Source organism: Artemia franciscana, chromosome 10 (assembly GCF_032884065.1).
Source record: "Artemia franciscana chromosome 10, ASM3288406v1, whole genome shotgun sequence".
Classification (NCBI taxonomy): domain Eukaryota; kingdom Metazoa; phylum Arthropoda; class Branchiopoda; order Anostraca; family Artemiidae; genus Artemia; species Artemia franciscana.
The window spans coordinates 17,224,192-17,244,852 of NC_088872.1; the positions used below are offsets into that span (position 1 = coordinate 17,224,192).

The 20,661-nt window shown below is 33.9% G+C and overlaps 1 protein-coding gene across 1 annotated transcript in view; it reads right to left on the reverse strand.

Moving 5' to 3' along the window:
• Nucleotides 1-13,489: 13,489 nt before the first annotated feature.
• The window catches only part of LOC136031852 (alpha-2-macroglobulin receptor-associated protein-like), a 69,656-nt gene continuing 62,484 nt past the window's right edge, over nucleotides 13,490-20,661 (reverse strand). Inside the window, exons 5-7 of the mRNA XM_065711715.1 lie at nucleotides 20,522-20,570; nucleotides 15,882-16,038; nucleotides 13,490-13,753 (exon numbers count right to left, since the gene is read on the reverse strand). Of these exons, the coding sequence (XP_065567787.1) occupies nucleotides 13,553-13,753; nucleotides 15,882-16,038; nucleotides 20,522-20,570 (407 nt within the window). The 3' untranslated portion in view covers nucleotides 13,490-13,552. The remainder of the gene's footprint in view (nucleotides 13,754-15,881; nucleotides 16,039-20,521; nucleotides 20,571-20,661) is intronic.

A 20,661-nucleotide genomic window follows, 5' to 3' on the forward strand; every position in this document is an offset into this window, starting at 1 on the left:
AAAAAAAGCTTCGAAAGGGTAGCGGGTTGTTTGAAAGACCGTGAGCCCACTTTATGCTTTCACGTGTGTTTTTAACAATCCATTTTAGATTCCTCTTTGAACCAGGTGTCACGCGTTTACCAGTAAGGCCTGAATCATACACCGCTTTCCAAAATCTACTGCAGCACCCATCTATTCAACCAGAGGTCCATAGTTTCCGTGAAATAACAAACTTTGTTTATCAAATTCTGTCGAAATCTTATGGCAATATGAAAAGATTCAATATAAAAAAAAGAGAAGTTTACATACATGGAGGAAATACTGCATGCACATTATGTATTTCTATATTTAGCAAATACTTTTTTATGACAAATATTTATGGTTCTACAATCAATTTGAATCCCTGCCTTAGCTGCTAGGTAATAAAACCACTACAAATGTGTTACTTTTGGTTTCTTTGTAAGCATTTATTCATTTCTCTCTTGTTTTCAGAGAAGAATCTTTTATCATGATTGCAGCAGTAACTGCAACCTAGTAAAGAGCGAAGAACAGCCCATAGTAACCAAGAATTAAAAAATACCTTTTGAGAAAAACTGCCTAGTGAAAAAGCATTGCCATCTGATATTGACTCTGGGATGGTAACTATTATTTTGGTTCGTCTTAAAAGTAAAAGTTTAAGGCGAAAAAAATTTATAGTTACTTCGGAAATAAGCCTCAAACCCCTCAAAAATGGTGCCAAATCAAGATTAAGAGTGTGCTATTGGACTCATCATGGTTTGAAACCTTGTACAAGGATATTACAATTCCCCTCTTTGAACAAGAAGGAAAATCACATTTTTGCATCAGCAGCACTGATCTGTCTCCCGTTTTCTTTTTTTTTTCAACAGGCCTAGTGGGCTACCAGAACATCATAAAGATGCCTTATAACTCATTCCAAAAGATATTTTATTGTATCGGATTAACGACGCTTCTTGACTACTAAGGTCCCTGCGTCGGCCCTGCAGTGCATTCCTGCAGCATGGTTCGACCTCTGGGTCCCGTATTACCAAGCTAAGGTCAAACCCACTGCGCCACCACAGGACTTTCAAAAGATATTTATTATTATTTATTTAAGAATTAACGACGCTTCTTGACTACTATGGTCCCTGCCTCGGCCCTGCAGTGCATTCCTGCAGCGTGATTCGATCTCTGGGTCCCGTATTACCAAGCTAAGGTCAAATACACTGCGCCACCACAGGACCTTAGATCTACGTGCTTTTTGAAAATTTTGCCATCTTTAAGTGCCATATGGCACTAAAATGGCAACTTGTGCGCCTTCTGTCTCAAGAGGTAGCGGTAGCTGGCTACCAGAACATTGTAGACAGATCTTTTGTAGCTCATATAAAAGTTATTGCTGATATCTACGTCCATCATATAAATTCTACCATCAGCAAGTTCCAAATGGTGCTAAAACCCAAAATCCTTAACTGGAGGTTCTCCCAGTCCCCTTAGTAAGTTTCCTAAATCGTCTGCTAATCAGTAAGCTACTGAAACATTAGCACGCTACCACACCATCGTAGGTAGATGTTTAATGGCTCAATTAAAGGCTATTGCTTGCATTGAATAGTTTTTTTTAAGAATTCTACCATCTATTAGATTTCACAGATTTCAATGTTAACTAGTTTCTGGGGAGAATTTGCAATGAGCTCTTTGTCATGGTCGAAGCATTAGCTGCGACCTAGTAAAGAGCAAACCACAGTTCATAGTAACTAAAAGTTAAAAAAGGTTAATATGGTTTTTTTCTTCTGTTTTCCAGACATAGCGGGTTACTAGAATATCATAAAGTGGTGCTTAAGAGTTCATTCAAAAGCTATTTCTCATATGTACGTGGTTCATATATATTCCGCAGAAACCCCCCTGGGCATGGTGACACACTTCAAACCTCGGATAACCGAAAACTTCCAAAGCCAGTTCCAGCTTTCAAACAGTTCGTGGTAACGAACTGTAGTAAGGAGCGATCCGGTAGGAACGATGTAGTAAGGAACGATTGTTGGTAGAAAAACAATTAATTGTTTTTGCCTATAGTACTATAAATAGCGACGAGGACCACACTGCCTTTCCATCACAAACATCAAAAACAAGAACAATAGGGAATTCTTTTTACAAGACAGTGGAAATCTAATTTGAATGAATATTTCGGCCCTATGTCCAGGGGCCGTCCCCACCAAAACATGCATATATAGAAGAATTGGTCTATTGGTCGTATTTTTGTATATATTTATGTTTTGCTGAGTACCATGTTAATGTAGTAATATGGTATTCCGAATCATTTCTTCAAGTAGTGTCAGCAGCATATATACTTCATTAGAAGAGAAAGAAAAACGAAGAAATGGAGAAAGAAAGTGAAAGAAAACTCTTATATAAAATTTTCATAGATAGTACTGTGCGTCACCGACGATCCGCCAAGCGTAAAGAACGGAATATGGTACAATTTTTTTCGTCTTTTTTACATTTTTCGTGCAATTTGTGATATATTTTGTTTCAAAGTGTTGGTAACATTGGTACATGGCCCAGTCATTAAGTGTAACTTTATAGCGTTACTTATTACCTTTGTGGCCTTTCGGAGATGTGGAATGAAAGAAAAGACCCAATGGATTAAAGCGCGTCAGTGTGGAAGGAAGAACTGCGAACCTTAAAGGACCAAGAAATCCAAGAGTGACAAGCTCTTTAGGATCAACCTATGTCTGAGAGGCTTTACTCCCAAGCTAAAGAGTGTTGCGGGAAGGAGGACTATTTTAAATTTGGACTGAATAAAGAGGACTTGAAGAATTTGTTTTTGGTAAGAGGGGACAATTTAGATTTAGCTGAGAGAAGGAAATTATTGGGAAAGTTTAGGCTGGCGGCTGGCCTCTATTTTTGCCCTATGTTTGGATGTGTGAATGATAATTTGTTTCATTTTGTATCCGAGTGTGAGGAGCTCTCTGAGTTGTAGAATGAAAGTTTTGGACGAGTGTTTGGGAGTGGATGCTGATTAATTGAGTGGATGGTTGAGAAGAACACATGTACTATTATGCAGTTCTGTAAGTTTCTTCGTTTCGGGACTAAATATAGTAAATCATGTTTGGGGATGGCTGGTTACGATTCTTAGGATTTGAAATTTCTTACGATTGGTATTTGTTGGTTAAAATGTTGGATCTTCCTGTGTTTCTTTTTTATCTTTTTGTTGTTACTTTTCTTGATTTATATCATCTAGAGTTTTTTTTTGTTCCTGAGTCCAGGGTTACCACTGAACACAATACAAAATCACCATTTTTTCTTACCAAAAGGCAAATTGGCTGTGAAGCATTTTAGTGTGTCAAATAAGTTCAAATATTTTTAGTAATTTTCATACCTATGCATTTTTGTGTTAAACCAATGCATATTTATACCTATTTTTTAGGAGAATTTTTTGCTTGCTATATTCAGTTTAACTCAGCTCCATTGACAAATATGAAAATATCTTTGAAATATGAAAAACGGGATTGAGATTAATAAGCCAGCCCAAGGGATATTTTGAAAACAAGGCAAAAAGTTTTTACAAAGCAAGAAGAGAGATAGCCGACTTGTATACAGAATACAAGTTTTTCTCTTCCTTTACCAGCAATTCAATCAAAAAGCTGAGTTTTCCATAGAAATAGAACCTTGAAATTGGATAAAAGTTATTAAAATTTAGATTAAAAAAAACGAAATATGCACATTACTAAAATTTGCGTTTTTTTTGTTTGTTAATAGGCTATGCTATTTAAGCTCAGCATGGAAGAATGTGCATGGGGCTCATTAATACAAATTTGTACAATATAATCATATGGAACTATTAATTTAATAATTTGTATAATATAATTAGGTCACTTAAGTAATATACGAGAAACAATCGAGAAGTGAAGTTTGGTTACTGAAAATGAAATAAAACATAATCTGATGAGATTTAACACTTTATCAGCAAAATCGTAAAAACTACAACAAAGAATTATGAGAGGGGGGCCCACCCAGAGTGCATTATATTAGATATGTAACCAAAACTAATCTAACCAAAATACCAACTAAATATTAAACTAAAATATAGCTACTATACATTGCACCTAATAATGGGTTTAATTTTTAGAACCTTTCTTACTGAGCAATATGGAATGGCCGCCGACAAAGCAAATACAATTTACAGTTTGATGTAGCTTCTATCAACGGTGGCATCTACCTTTTTTGGTCTTATGGTTAATCGACTGGGTAGAAAATTCACCAGAAACTCCAGAAATTACACTGAAGTAACTTCTTTTGCGGGGTACCTTTCCGTCATAGGGAACTCCTACGATGGCAGCAAAATTACAGAAATTCAACAAAATATGTTTTCAAATGGCTGTAACTTCAAAACCTAAATGAATTTGTAAAGGTATTACTGTGTAAAGCTTAGTAGACTGCCCTTTCTGACTTTTTGCTGACCTTGATACAAAATCATCTGCCTTGTAATCAGTCGTCACAACTTTTGATAGGGTCGCGAGAAACAGTTTAGAAAAAATTAACTGCAATAGAGTAAAAACAATTCTTAGGAAAAGGAAGACAAATTGACTTATGTACGTCCATCGGGAAAATGTATCGGGATAAAATCTAGTTGAAAATGCAACCATCTCTGCGTTTCTAGCCCCATCACTTTAAGTTTGCTTCCCCAGGTCTGAAATGTTCGGCAGACACATAGCAGTAAATATTCGGAGTATCAACTTCAATTTATACTGATGGCCTTGAAGGGGAATGAAGGATGTGACTTTCTGAATTGATGTTTTTCCTGCAGATCCTATTTCAATTTGTATAAGAATACGGTATATAGCCTGCAAATTTAATAGCTCTTACACAAAGCTGTTGAGGGTTTTGAAAAGAACAATTTAGTTTTAAATTTTTTTTTAGTAACTTAAAAAGACATTTTTATCAATTTTTTCTCTACTAAAATTTGTTACCATCTGTATTATATTGGAAACTCCTCAGAGGTTGAATATATGAAAACGAGTGTAATGAGGATGAACCTGCAGGTAATTAACGGTCTGCGTTTTCAACTCGACTCAATTGATACTGCAAGTGAATTTTTCAATAAATTTCAAACAGTTTGTGGTAATGAACTGCAGTAAGGATCGTCCTGGTTCAATAATAACCGAAATTCTAAAAAATAGAATTTTGATACCAATAGTTAAATATTGATAATAATTTAAGTTAAATATATTCACAAAAAATAATTCACTAAATTGCTGCTGATCGAAAAATTCTGATCAGCAGTAATTTTGTGCAATTATTTTACTTAAAACTTTAACTAAAATCCACAATAAGTCTATTCTTTAGTGTCAATGTTTTATCAATTATCTTTGTATTCTTTCTTTAATCATTTTTTTTATTTTACTCCTCCCTCATTACAACCAAGATACACATAGTGTTATTTGATTTGATTCGAAATACTCCTCAGGATTCGTTGAAGTTTCACATTGACTCTCTTACTCTTTTCGGACGCAACAAGGTTGGGACATTCCCCCCTTTTCCAATCATAAATCTTGTGTGTTAACAATCGATAAATTGAATAATTTATTAATTATCAAATAATTTTCCAAAAAAAGTATCTTCTTTCTTGTCAGTGTTTTATCAGTTATCTTTGCGTTTTTTCTTTAATTCATTTATTATTTTACTCCTCCCTAATATAACCAAGATGTACATAGTGTTTTTTGATTTGATTCGAAAATCCACTCAAAATTCGTTGAAGTTTCACACTGACTCCCTTACTCATTTCGGACGCAACAAGGTTGGGACATTCCCCCCCCCCTTTCCAATGATAAACCTTGTGTGTGAACAATCGAAAAATGTAATAATTTATGAATTGTCAAATAATTTGCCAAAAATAAGTATATTCTTTCTTGTCAGTATTTTATCAAATATCCTCACGTCGCATTTTTCTTTAATTAATTTTTTTTAATTTACTCCTCCCTTCACTTGACTAAAGGCTAATACCGAGAGCGGAACACAATTCTTCATATGTGTCCAGTTTTTTTGTGATTTTGTCTTTTAGAATCAGGTAACGACTATAAACCCTGCTATTCGAATTTCGCAGTCAACTAAAGGACCGCCCTCTGAACCTATTAATAATCACCAAAGGATAACCGTCTATATTTCTTTACAGTATGTTCTCTTCTACATAGCCAATTTGCGGCAATCGTATCGTCCAGCCCTAACGCTTGCATGTCAAATAGCAAATTAACACAAGTGGCAGTCACGGTAGTCAGTCACCAGCGTCTATTTGTTATGACTTGTTTCCGCCGCGGTCGAGGGCATCACGTTTTTCGTTTGACCCTAATTGGATTGCTAAATAACAGCATTTCTTGGATAAAATAATTCTCTATTCATAAATCGCAGTTCTTGGAAAAATAATTCTCTATTCATAAATTGTTTCCTAATGTTCGTAACCATTATTTTATCAAATCTCAAAATATTGGGATGGAACTACATTTTTTCGTACACTTATGGTCTTTGTACAGTCGTCCAAGCAAGAATCAACTCCTCGATTCTTGGCTCCTTCAGGAAAAATACTCAGACTTCTGAATCCTTCAGTAAAATACCCAGACTTCTGACTCCTTCTGGAAAATGTCCAACGTTTCTTCCTCATCTTTTTGAAGTACCACTTTTCATAGCAGTACTAGAAAACTTTGGTTATCATGACTTCTAGCTTACGGATTTAGTTCTAAGACTTATCTTCTGTTATTATAAACTGTTTCAAGTGTAAAAATGTCAAAAAGCTTCAATGTCATAGTTTTCTACGATTTGTCTTCCCTACAACCACCTTTCTTACTAATAGTGCTACCTAAGACAGCGAAGTTGTTTATTCTGCCAATTGCCATTGTAACACCTACTCCTCGCCCTCAATTATTTTCAGTATAAGTAACCTAATATTCTTATCATAGAATTTGATAGTTTTTCTTGCATCCTGAACCCTCAACACCCCCAAAGATTTATTCCTTTTCACAACATTTTTACCTTGAACATTCAAGTCAACTTTGTAGAAGATAAATATAAACAGGGATTAAACCCAACCCTGTTTAACTGAGGTCGAGAGTTTGAGTCGTGTTGTCGCTGGTTATTTGGTTTAGAAAGGGGAATAATGGTGTGACTCTGTAGGCTCAGCCAGAGTCGAACCAGCTGTAAATGGTACCTGAAGAAATCTGAAGAAAAACACGGGAAAAAGCACTCCTGGCTGAAGGCATCGAATCGGGAGATCAATACCTGCGCAAATCAGAACACTGGTCAGCATGCGAATTCTTTTTTTTCCTGTTTAACTTCTGAGTCAACACCGAATCGTTCATTCTCCTTGCTTCCTACCTTTACCACAGCATTATTATTCTCATACATAAGACTAATTTTATTACCGTATTGATCTGGTATACCATTTAAAAAAATAGCACCTCCGCTAAAGCTTTTCTGTCTTATAAATCAGTTGCCTATTCATAATCTGTAGTTTCGTTCTAAAGGGTTTTTATTGTTTTTGGTATGACAATAAGGGGTATGTATGGAAATATCATTATAATCGTTATTATGTATTTAGATATAACATATGATGTTTAATTGTCACCTTGTGTAAACAAATGGTTTAAAATGGAACTTTATTTGAATTTTCATCAATTATTTCTTTACTTTATTCCAGATGTTGAGAGTCTCATATTCTATGTCGGCTAGTGCACTGTGGCCTATGATAGCTTTGGTGGTTCCTGAGCACCAGCTTGGTACAGCCTATGGTCTTATGCAGACCATTGAAGCTCTAGGAATGGCATTACTGACCATGGTTTGTGGCCTTATTGTGGACAAAGGAGGCTATCAAGCCATGGAATTTTTTTTTTTTTAGGAATGCTGCTTGGTAAGAAGTAACATCTCTAATATTTGATAGAGTAACAATGGGAAAATATTAAAATACAAACAAATTGCAAAAATTATATAGCCCTCCCCTCCAGCTTTCTTGCCAGGCTCAGTAGCAATAAAATACATACAAATCAGCTTAAACACTTAATAGTTGTTGCCAGGTAAACGTGTTAAATGCAGTAAGAAATGGTCAATACTGTGGGTATTCGCGTAGTTAAAACTCAACTAAGAAAGAAAATGGCAGAAAATTAATGATCATCTGGAGTCCTTTTGACATAGTTGAATTTAGGTTTTGGAAAACAGTACTATCAGCAGGTATGTCAGGTGAATATCCAGGCTGTAATGAGAGAAGGGCATCTCGCAAGTCTGCATATGAATCTGTCAATTTACCAAACGTTTTTATTCTAACTGTATTGTTTATAGAAGCTTTTAATTCGATATAACAAATTTATTACTACTAATACTACTACTACTCACAACTCACCTCAACACTAAGCCACCTAAGGCCAGCACACGTACGCAAGCTCCTTTTCCATCCTAATCTATTCAAAGCCTACCTCTTTACACCCTCCCAGGAAGTTCCATTTCATTTAAGTCTTTCTTCATGACATCCTCCTACCACAACCACGAAGGTTTGCTTTCCGTTTAGTCTTAGGCGGTTGGCCGAAAAGGACAATCTTTGGCAATCTGGCATCCTTCATCCGCAGAACCTGTCCTACCCATCTCAACTTTCCTTCACTGTAGCCCTAAAAAGCGGTATTGAACCAGTCAGCAGTCAGCAGTCAGCCCGATATCAAATACAATCCACAGGCAATTTCTCTGGAAAAGCTCTTGTAAATTAGTATTGCATTCTCTGGGCTAAAAATTTCAAAAGTCTTTATTTTTTACATTTCTGATATTGCAACAATTGTTACAGCTTTCTCAAGTTTCCTGATTTTTGTTACAGCTAAATTAAAAGAAAATGCACTTGGGTTTGTTTTGGTACATTGTTTTTTGTATTTCCAGGATGTTGATAAATTTCTCCTTGTAAGTTGTTTTAGCGACTTTTTCCTACTTTTGCATAAGTATAATCGAAGCAATTTAGTGTAATTCACTTGACTCCGGTAACTTCCATGTAAAAATTTAGTTTTACGATGAATGTATGTCATTTTAATCTTGATCAGTGGCCTATAGCTCCGAAGTAGTAAGAGATCCAAACTAAAAAATTGTATGGGGAGCGGTAATCGTGAAACAGGACAGAAAAGCTCCAGTAAAGTTTTTTGTAAAATGTCCAGTGTAAAAATTTACGAGAGAAAAAAAGTTATCTCGTTTCATATGCCGTCAAAACAAAATTATCTTATTCGGGAGAATAAACTCTTTTTGAAGAGCTTTATGTTGAATTCCTGCAGAACATTAAATTGTCTCTTCCTAGAACCGAAGAAAAATTTCTGTATTTCTTTTAGATTCCGATTTTTTTTCGAATTTACGAGTTGTTTTAGGAAATTTTTGATTTGAGGCGCCTTTTATTTTGATAGAGTAATACTACGAAAAAATACCAAAAATGAGATGAACTGTCTTATGTACGAAATTGCTTCGTAACATACAATTTGTCATAACATACAACTTTTTTAAGATATCCTACTGGTAAATTTTTTTTCTAGACAAGTTTGGATTTTTCTTCCCAGCACGGTTTGATAAATCTTCGTTGTTTAAAAATGTTTGACATTTGTTTTTGCAAAAATGGAATTTTCTCTTTGACTTTTTCAAAGCTTTGATCTTGTGAACTCCCTACATTTTGTCGAGATAAAATGTCCGTGCTTCAAAGCAAAATTTTTAGAAATCAAATGACCTTAAATACTGTTCGAACTTCATAATTTCTTCTAGAGAGTCTTAGAAATAATTTTGCATCTTTTATAGGTCTTTGAGAGTATTACCGTAAATCCTGATTATGACACACGGTTTTTTTCTTTTTTTTTTCTTTCTATTTTCGATTTTAATAATTATTATACTTTAAATTTGTAACACCGTAAAAAGTGATCAAGCAGCCATGTACCGTTTTAAATCCGGAAATGAACGGTATGCCGAGAAGTAATTTCTAAGTTGTCAATCACGTATCAATTTCCATAGATAGAGGAACATATCCAATTTCCATCATAGAGGCAACATATTTTCTAGAAAAGGTAGAATCTTTTATCTAAGGCAGATAGACAGATATTGATCTTTTGAGAACTTTTCCAGCAATAAAATTCCTTCTGTGACTTTTCCTATTTTGAATTTTTGATTTTGGGGATGCCCTACATTTTGTCTAAGTAAAATGTCTAAGCTGCAAATCTTGACTTCTTAGAAAGCAAATAACTTTGAATATTGATAAAATGTCATATTACCTCTTCAATATTCTCTCTTCAAATTCATTTTCTCTCATAAATTTTTGGGAGAAAATAACGGAAATACTGATTTCCGAACTAAAATTCTAATTTTTTTCAAAAATTTTGATTTTGATGTTTACTGAAATTTTAGATGTCTAATGCCATAGAGTAAACAAAAAATGCACTCTTGTATATGCAAAAATGAGGTTAACGCTAAGAAGCATTCGCTTATTCCATTTAGGATTAAAAGTACATAATCATCTGTTAAACGGACTCTTGTATAACATACACAGATACAATGCCTTTACAAAAAAAAAAAAAAAAAAAAAAAAAAAAAAAAAAAAAAAAAAAAAAAAAAAAAAAAAACAAACAAAACAGGATTTGACCATTACTCGGTAGACACAGAACTTATTACAGAAGTTCTGTAATCACACGTCTGCTTCATGAATAACATCTTACAATAATCCTAAGGCATCCGGAAACGGGAAACGGGACCATATACATTTATTTTCCCTGACCCATAGGTTGTAGTTGCTGCAACGCTCAACGGGACAAGGGCACCAGAGATCTAATTCTTCTTCTGTAGTTATATTGATACTATTTTGATAATTTTAGTTCTATAGCTTTTTACTAATAAATCTTTGGGCATTTTCGGCATTTCAATTTTTCATTTTTTTTACAATGCAATTATTCTCCTTATTTTTTAATGATTGACTTTTATCTCATAGTTTGATTTATCCCCAGAGGCTGTCTTCATTGTCCCGTAATTGTATATTGTTTTTTTTTTTTACATTTGATCTTACTGCTATGCTACTATTACTGCTATATTGCGATCGTGCTTTTTATTGCTAATATTTGGTTTCATTTCTATAGCTTCTTATCAGGTAAAGTTTTCACACGAAAAACGTGTACGAGGAGTGTTTTATTTTGAGACAATTACCTTTTAAAACTGGCAATGTGTTGATAATTTCCACGTTAATCGTTGCAGTTAATCAAACACTATTTCAGCAGAAGGACCTCATTTTTCGTCACATTTTTTTTATGCAATACTATTACTAAATATAATTGAAATAATATTTATATATTTATACATCTTAATGAAAACTGCAATAGTTAGGCCAGAGAAAGATAAGGCATATTTTTCACATGAAAAACGTGTATGTGAAATTTTTTTGAGACAATTACCTTTTAAAACTGGCAAAGTGGCAAAGACCTCATTTTCTGTCTTATTTTTTGATGCTATACTATTACTACACTATAATTGAAATAATAATTATTTATCATTTATCTTCATTATTTATATTTATTTTTTATTTATTATTATTTGTTATTATATATATGTTTACTATAAGGCACATTTTTATCACGAAAAACGTGCAAGAGGAGTTTTTTTTTTTTGAGACAATTACCATTTAAAACTGGCTAAGTGTTGATAATTTCCACGTTAATCGTTGCAGTTAATCAAACACTATTTCAGCAGAAGGATCTCTTTCTGTCATATTTTTTTATGCTACACTATTACTACAGTAGGCTAATTTATACATCCATATATTAAAAAAAACTGCAATTGTTACACCAGAGAAAGATAAGGTACATTTTTCACACGAAAAACGTGTCTGTGGAGTTTTTTTTTTTCTTTTGAGACAATTACTTTTTAAAACTGGCAAAGAGTTTATAATTTCCACGTTAATCGTTACAGTTAATCATACACTATTTCAGCAGACGGACCTCATTTTGTGTCATATTTTTTATGCTACACTTTTACTACAGTATAATTGAAATAATATTTATATATACACATATTTTAATAAAAACTGCAATAGTTACACCAGGGAAAGATAAGGGACATTTTTCACACCAAAACTTGTATGAGGAGTTTTTTTTTAGTTTTTTTTTTTTATCTTTTGAGACAATTACTTTTTAAAACTGGCAAAGAGTTTATAATTTCCACGTTAATCGTTACAGTTAATCATACACTATTTCAGCAGAAGGACCTCATTTTGTGCCATATCTTTTATGCTACACTCTTACTACAGTATAATTGAAATAATATTTACATATACACATATTTTAATAAAAACTACAATAGTTACACCAGAGAAAGATAAGGGACGTGTTTCACACCCAAAACGTGTGTGTAGAGTTTTTTTTTGCTTTTTTTTTGTAAGACAATTACATTCTAAAACTTGCAAAGAGTTGATTATTTCTACGTTAATCATCGTAGTTAACGAAATACTATTTCTGCAGAAGGACCTCATTTTCTATCATATTTTTTATGCTATACTATTACTACAGCATAATTGAAACGATATTTATATATACATATATTTTATTAAAAACTGCAATAATTGTACTAGAGAAAGATAAGGCACATAAAAACACAAAAATTAAGTAAATCCCATAAGAATACAGCGTTTTTTCTTATCTGCTTATTCAATAGAGATTCAAATTCAGATTATATAAAAAGATACATGCAGATTAGACATTGAAGCCCCTGTCCTGTTCCCTTTCCAAGACATTCCCCCAATGTAATATTCATTTCATCAGTCAATCAGTTATTATAGGTTGATGAAAAATTCCAATTTAATAGTTGTATTCTTAGTGAAAAAGAGAAATTTATGTTCGCAAGGACCTTTTCTTGAAGAAATTTCCGCAAGAAAAAAATAAATTTAGGCTGAAATAAATTTGTCACGCATAAAAAGAGTGGAAAAGGAGAGTACCCTCCCCCTCTCTTGAAACGCATAACACATTCGTTACAATGACGTTATAGAATTTTGCTACTGTTACACAATAGTCATAAATGAAATAATGAAAAAGACTCGGAAGTTACAATAGAAAATTTCTTAAGCTGATCCAGTACTTCTATTGCCTGCACGACCAGTGAAATCCTTTGGATTCCTAAGATCAAGCATAAAAAATAAATAAATATTAAGATCGTATCTTGAAGGGGGTGGGTCAAGGACGCTTGAAAATGTCAGAAATAAGTATTTTCTACACAATGGCAAAAATGCCTTTGAAGACTATTCCAGTGTGTTAGTATGCACTCTGGCCAAGAATTTGCGACGATGGATTTATATCACTGAACTGTAAAAACCGTAAATATCTTCAAAGGCTTGAAATACCTTTGAAACACACCTTAAGACTGTAGTATCGATGATTTCACAAATTTAAAGAAATAAGATCTACTGTTTCGACTCTCGGCTAAACATTTTTTTTTTAGCTCTTTAAACAATGATTAGACAACCTTAGACTAACAGACTAAAATTGATAAGAAATCGTCTCAAAAAAATTTAGCTCAGTCAGTCTAATAACAAAAAAGCGGCACCACTCAAGTATTTTCATAGTTCTATCCGCTTCTGCATGATGCGCGACTCAAAATCAGTATGTAGTTTGGCAGCTCTCTTTTCAAGGTCTTTTATTTTCCCTTTCAGGTCTTTATCGCTGTAGATACTATCCATTTTTTTCTCTTTCAAAGCAGCCGACTGGCCTTCCAGGTAGTGCAGTTTGACGATTCTGTTTTCATAGTGCTTCAGCTCAGTCTGAAACGATAAGAGCCAAATATTTTTTGAAATAGGGGACATCAATATTATGTCATCATTCAAATATATCACACACTCTAAGAAAAAAATAGGCACTTACTCAATACCCAAGGAGTGCTTAGGGGGAAGTAAATTTGATTTATTATTTCTTAACAAACGAATTTCAACACTGATTTATTAGCCATGAAAAATAATGAACGTAAGTATACAAGGTATCTACAGAGCCTATAATTCACTTTTTCTCATAGCAAATAGCATCAATCTCCATTGATCCATGAATATCGGCGGTTCGATGTTCACTGGCCCATCATTCGCCATGAATAACGTCCAATCTCCATCAATCTTACAACCATACAAAACCCCATTTAACTATTTATCTAGACCCTTTTAGTTTACACAGGGCATTTACTTAAAAATTAATACAAAGGAGAATAAGCTTGCGATGGTGGTGATTTGCTAGGAGGTTCTCGTTCTTTTTAAATCAACTAAAAGCCAATCAACCGCAGGAAATAGGGAGAGTTTACATAATAATTTATCGAAGCAAAAACGAATACTTATCATGGATTTAATATTCCAAACTTCCCCCTCCGCATGACTATTCCAATTTGACTATGCTAAATAGTAAGCTCATTCAGCAATATCCAATGCTTTTCAATCAATTAAAATCAAGTAGTTGTGGGCATCAAGCCATGGCTAATTGTAGAAAAAGCTAAGATAGATAGTCCGAGTGAGAGAAAGGCAAATCTGGCATAAGCCCTTTTTAGGATTGTATAAAAATGATGTCCGTTCATTTTTTGATAGATAAGTCAATCTATCATCCGTCCATACAGAAAATGATAAATATAACGTAAATACAGATATGATAACGGTTCTTTCATTTTTCAATAATTGAAAAATTGATAAAATGAAAATGATAAAATACAGAAATGATAACATAAATACCGAAAATGATATAATAAGAACAAAAACCACTGTAAGTGGAGAGAATTCACATTTCTACGTCGGAATCATTGATATAGAAACCAGAACTTGAATGAAAAGCTCTCTGCCCTATCTCTATGCTAATAATAGAATTTCGAAACTGTTTTGGCCTAATGTGTAAATAAGCAAGTCAGACAAATTTAGACGAATAGTGATCCCATCCAAATCAACTTTGCTGTATCGATTGGAAAAGGATGATAATTTCCTAGATATTTCTTTTAGAGGAAACTGTGACAACCCTTTTTCATATAGCCTAGTAGGTCCAACCTTTATCTGTTCAAAATTTGATGTTCTTGAAAGATATGTGGTGATTCAAGACAGCTGATGAACCATGAACTAGAATCACTAAACTGTTATGTTAAAATTATATATTTATAAGGTTTTTGTGGAATTCCTTTGAAATACAAAAGGGATCCATTGTTCCTTATAAAAGGTCCCCGTTGTCCCTTATTAAATGATGCAGCATAAACAACTTCTAGATGAGCTGTTCTGAAGAGAGCCGATTAACTGTACTTCTAACATTTTTTAAACTTCAGCTAAACTCATTGACTTTTAAATTGTACCCCTTAAAGGAAAGTTGCTTATCAAAAGTAATTTTGAATAAAATCTGTTGTTTATGGTAAAAATATTACTAAGTATTACTATTGAAGATAGAATACCCCCTCCTCCTTAAAATAGGTTATCAAATTTGAATTGGTAAACGTGAAGTTATCGAAGGTAAACGGATTAACTACAATTTTAACATTTTTGAAACTTTCGTAGCAAAGCACTTGAATTGCTTTCAAAAGAAAAGTTATTGCTCGTTTTTATTCATCTGTTTTCAATAGTTTTTTTTTCTGTGCTCATACTTTAAATTTTTACAAAGGGTCTCCAAAATCGAAACACCTTTAAATAGTGTGAAAAGTAAATTTATTTATCAACTTCTAGTCTTAGAGGAAATCATGAACTTTGGCTGTAACTGAAATTATGGATTGTGTGTTTTTCTCCTGCTTAATGTTCCTTCACCTTTATACTTTTTGTATGTGAGGTTATAAATAAATAAACATGCTATCAAATAACAAAAGACCGTAGCTTGGTATGGTTATGAGTCCCATTATTCGTGAAAAATGCATCAATATGAACCCTCAATTAATCATTAATCACTTACATGAAGAGACTCGAGCTCTTCAGATGAAAAATTAGTCTGAAGGGCACTTTTCCAAAGGGCCTGAACTTTCGGCTCCACAAAATCCTTGCCATTTGGTCCTGACAGAGACATTTTGTGCAATCGGTTGTAGTTGTCTTTAAGAGATCGATGCTTCTGCCTGTAATATTGAAGTTATATCAAAGTAGAAGATAAAAAAGCCGCAAGCATTACAAAAAGAAAAATTGGAGTCATTTTTAATTTAAAAGTTTAGATGTTTTATACTTATATAAAATTTTAATTAATGAAAGCACAGCAGTTAAGGTACCCAAGAGGATTCTAGGGAATGCTACAGCCATACACAAAGAAAAAAACTACAAGTTTTTCATTTTAATTGCATTTAAAGTGAACTAAATCAGATTCAGAAACCCTTCACTTCAAGTAATTTTTAATGAACAAATAAAAAAAAAGTCTGTTGCTTGAAACTGTATTTGTGCGGAATGATTGACAAATTATGGAGCTCCACTTTATCCGGTCCTGATAAATCCGCTAGAGCAGCTAGGAAAAACAGGTTCAGGAGACCGTAATACCATACCATGACACATAATACCATGTACAGGCAGGGGGGGGGGGTAAATAAATGTGATATAAGGTACCTGAGTAATATGATATCCCTTTTAAACCCAGGATTTTCTTTTCATGGACATTTAAAACATAAGCTCGGCTTTGAAACTGCGTCTTGCTCAGTCAAGCCATGTTGGTCTTCCAAAATTCTACTAAAATACAGGAATTATATCACCCTTGACTTCAGACTCTTTTCTAAGGGACAAATAAAAAACCATTCTGCCGCTTGAAGCTTTATTTGTGCTGAATGCAGGAGCCAGAAGCAGTTTAATGGTGAAGACACCTTTGGAACTTAATTGTACTTGTTTCTTTTCTTTCTATTGATGGCCCCATCTGTCTTGTAAGTTTGAATTTATTATAAGCAATAAATTTAAACATGCATGCACACATACTGGATTCAGCCACAATCAACTCCAACCATATTAATGGAACACAGAAATAATTCCATTCTTGTCCCGTGTTTTAGGGTGGCTCATTATGCCTGATATAACCAGATAATTGTATTGGATAGACTTTCAACTAGTGTTACTGACATTAAACTATTAAGCCTCAGGAATCTTAGTGCTGAAGTGAGTTCTAAGAGTTTTCAGTAGTAGTAGTAGTAATTACTCACATATTTTGCTTTGTCTTAACAAAATCATTTATACCTGTTTAAAATATTGAAAAATCTAAACAGCGGAGTATAGAAAATGAAAGAAAAAAAAGTAAATGAAATTGACATACAACACTACAATTTTAACACTAAAATAATACACAAAAAAAACGTGATAAAGAGAAAAGACCAGGGGATTTAAAAAGGGGAAAAAAATAAGATAAAGGGTCACTTTAAGCTTCACAACGTTTCATAAATCATCTTCTCTATGTGAATAGGTACGCCAATGGTGCAACAACTTTACAATAAGCACTAACGAGATATAACTTGCGGATTTATCGCCAAGAAGTTTTGAATATTTGACGTACTTAGCCATAAACCTCTATCGCTCATTTCTTCTCAACAGGTAAGAAAAATCCGCAAATAATTCATTAATTCGCTTATAATTTTGTGAGCTAAAAATGTCTTTGTAGAGGTTATAAGTGGATGAAGACTAACTAGAATCACATCATTCCAAGAATTACAATAAGCTAAATTCCAAGAACCTCAATTTTTTTAGACTGTCAGACATGCTCTTTGGTTTGTGGACCAGTTATGGGACGTAATGTTTTTGTGCCATGGCGTATTGCAGTCTGGTGGAATCAGGATGACCTCGTTGCAACTTGAACATTAATCATTATTTGCCAAACACAGAGATGAACAATGAAGGATAAATGAAGCAAAAATTTTGCTATTTGACGATAAGCTTTAAATTAAAGCTCTGATGCCAAGGCCTCAGGGAGTGTTGTGGCAACTATGACCAAGAGGTCACAGCGGCAGAGCAACAAATGAAACTGTATTTCATGGATAATAAGTGTTTATGCTCCCGTATCACGTGTGCAGGTGCACTTTGATTCTTGTAAGTTATTATTTGTAAGGTCAATGTGTAGTTACAGAACTTCTGAAGTAAGTACTGTGTACTAAAAGTATTCACCAAAATCTATATCTACATTCTTTTCGTTTTTACCTGCATTAAAACTGTGTACTATTTACTGCGGTTAATGAACATCCATGTAATGGTTCATTGTGATAGCTTTTATTTTTTAGCGTATGTTTGATCTTCGGATATAGAAGAGTGCATTTCTTCTTGATTGCTTTTCATTGTATAAAACGCCTAAAATATAACAAACATCGAAATCGAAAATTTTAGGAAACAATTAAAAAATTCGGAAGTTCTGTTCCAAATCACGATTTCTGTTACTAATTCCAAAGAATTTATGTTGAATACGGATATTTCGTTTAGGTTGTCGAAGAGACAGTATAAAGTTCTAGCAATATGCAAAGTTATTTGATTTCTAAAAAGTTAAGCTTCGAAGCTTAAATAAAATGTGAAGAATTTGCAGAATCGAAACTTCAAAAGAGAAAAGGTAATAGAAGGAATTTAGTTTCTGAAAAAACGATGTAAAGTCCGGTTTTTAGAAGATCAAAATCAGTCTATCTACGTTGTCAATAAAAACAAGAAAAGTTAACTTCGGGATATCAAGGGAGTCGATCTACGTTAACAATTTTAGAAATGTTTCTTAGGGTATGGTTCATGTTCAGATATAGTAGCGTACATGTCTTTTTGTTTACTTTTCATGGCACTAAACGTTTACAGTACAATAAACAACAAAGTCAAAAATTTTAGAAGAAAATAAAAAGGATCGGAACTACAGATTTAAAATGAAGATTTCTGGTACTATGTTCCAAAACATTTATGAGACATACGGAAATTCTGCACAGCTTCACAAAGCACGTGGGTAATTCAGTAAAGCTGAAATTTAGTTTTGACAATATTATAAAAACTAAGATCCTGGTCAAAATTAAGCCTGCATAGTCCAAGCATCCTATTTTTCTTTAAATTCTGTTTTTATAGAAAAAAGTTACCTCTAAAAAACTTTAGTTTTTTACGTTACACTATTTTTTTCATTTGGATAGTGACCCCCTCATATAAGGTCTGGGGATTATCGGCAGGGGTTCCGGTTGCAAATTTATAATTTTAATTAATTAAAGTGCACTTTTTGCTGTCAAGCACAGACAGTTTTCTCAAAAGCACGGAGGCCTTCAAGCCGTGGCTAGTTAGAGCGTTGCTCTAGCGGTAACCCTGCGCTACATTTTACACCAACAATTAAAACAATATATTTCCTTTTTCATGTCAAACTCCATCAGGCTCACTGGTCATTGCCTTTAAGTACGGATACTTAAAGCCGTTAAATGATTAGACTATGTCTCTAGCGGTAATCAATCGCTTTACATTTACCAACAATTAACTCCTTTATCACGCTCATGTTGATTGCTCAAAAGCACGGATGCCTGATGCCCTGGCTAGTTTAGACTATTGCTCTAGCGGTAACCCTGCGGATGCGCATACAATCATACCAACAATAGAGTCCTTTTTTTTGCACATGGGATACCATATAGCCCATGTTCACTTCTTAAGGCACGGATGCTTAAAGCCGCGAATGGTTAGACAGTTGCTTCAGCGGTAACAATGCCCAACACACGAGCCAGGGTTTTGCAAATTCTTCAAATTAATTAATAAATACCAGACAGTCAGTCCCTCATCCGATCTAGCCATCGCTTAAAGTATGAATGCTTAAATTCGTTGAATTTTGACTATATATAGACAATTTGCCTATATATAGGTTCCCCCAGCGTGAATTAGCATGAGAGAACCTCCAACAGGTTGACTCTAGTTCGGCATTGTGGAGTGACATGCATGAGAGGAAAATTTTCAAGTATACTTGAAATTTTCAAGTATACTTGAGTCAACCCGCGTGTGTTCCCCGGGGGGAACCTGAACAAAGTTGACTCTAGTTTGGCATTGTGTAGTGACATGCATGCGCGGAGAGGTGTATCATAAATGGGAGCAAGTAACAACGGCAATCAAAGGGTTAAAATTAACCTTGACTTGATGCCCACTTAATTGGACAATCTGCCTTGGCTTTTTCTACAATTGGCCATGACTTTGACTTTTACCACAACTATTCCCTGTTTTTACTTCAAACAAAGCGAAAAACTTTACTTTTCCAACTAGGGAAGTTTTGTCTTAGCAGCATGTACAGCATAAGGAAAAGACCGGTTTCAATTTTTTTTCTGGAAAATCACTAAAAATGTTACAAACTTTATCGAATTTATCTGCTTCGTGTAATGTTTCCCGTTAAAAAGGGAAAATTTCAAGTTTGCCTCTCTTTATTACTTCGGAGCCACAGATTGCTGATAAAGAGAGAGAGAGAGAGAGAAAAAAAAACAGCTGCGAAGGCAGTGATACGGACAACACTACTGCTTTTGCGGCTGTCTTTTTGGTTGTTTCACAGAAATGAAGGAGGAGAGTACGAAGCCATAACGGCCTCAGGCGGCTTGGTACTACAGTGAGTTGTTAGTATTAATATTAGTGGTAGTACTACATGTATATCTACATCCTTCATACCTGATTAGTTCTTCTGGTCCAAGTTCACTTATGTTATTATCCAGCTTATCTGAAAGGAAAATAAATTATATTATCTGTTTAGGCTACATTGAGGTTTCATATTCAAATTCTTTTTACTTCCTACGAAAAGTTAGATTTTA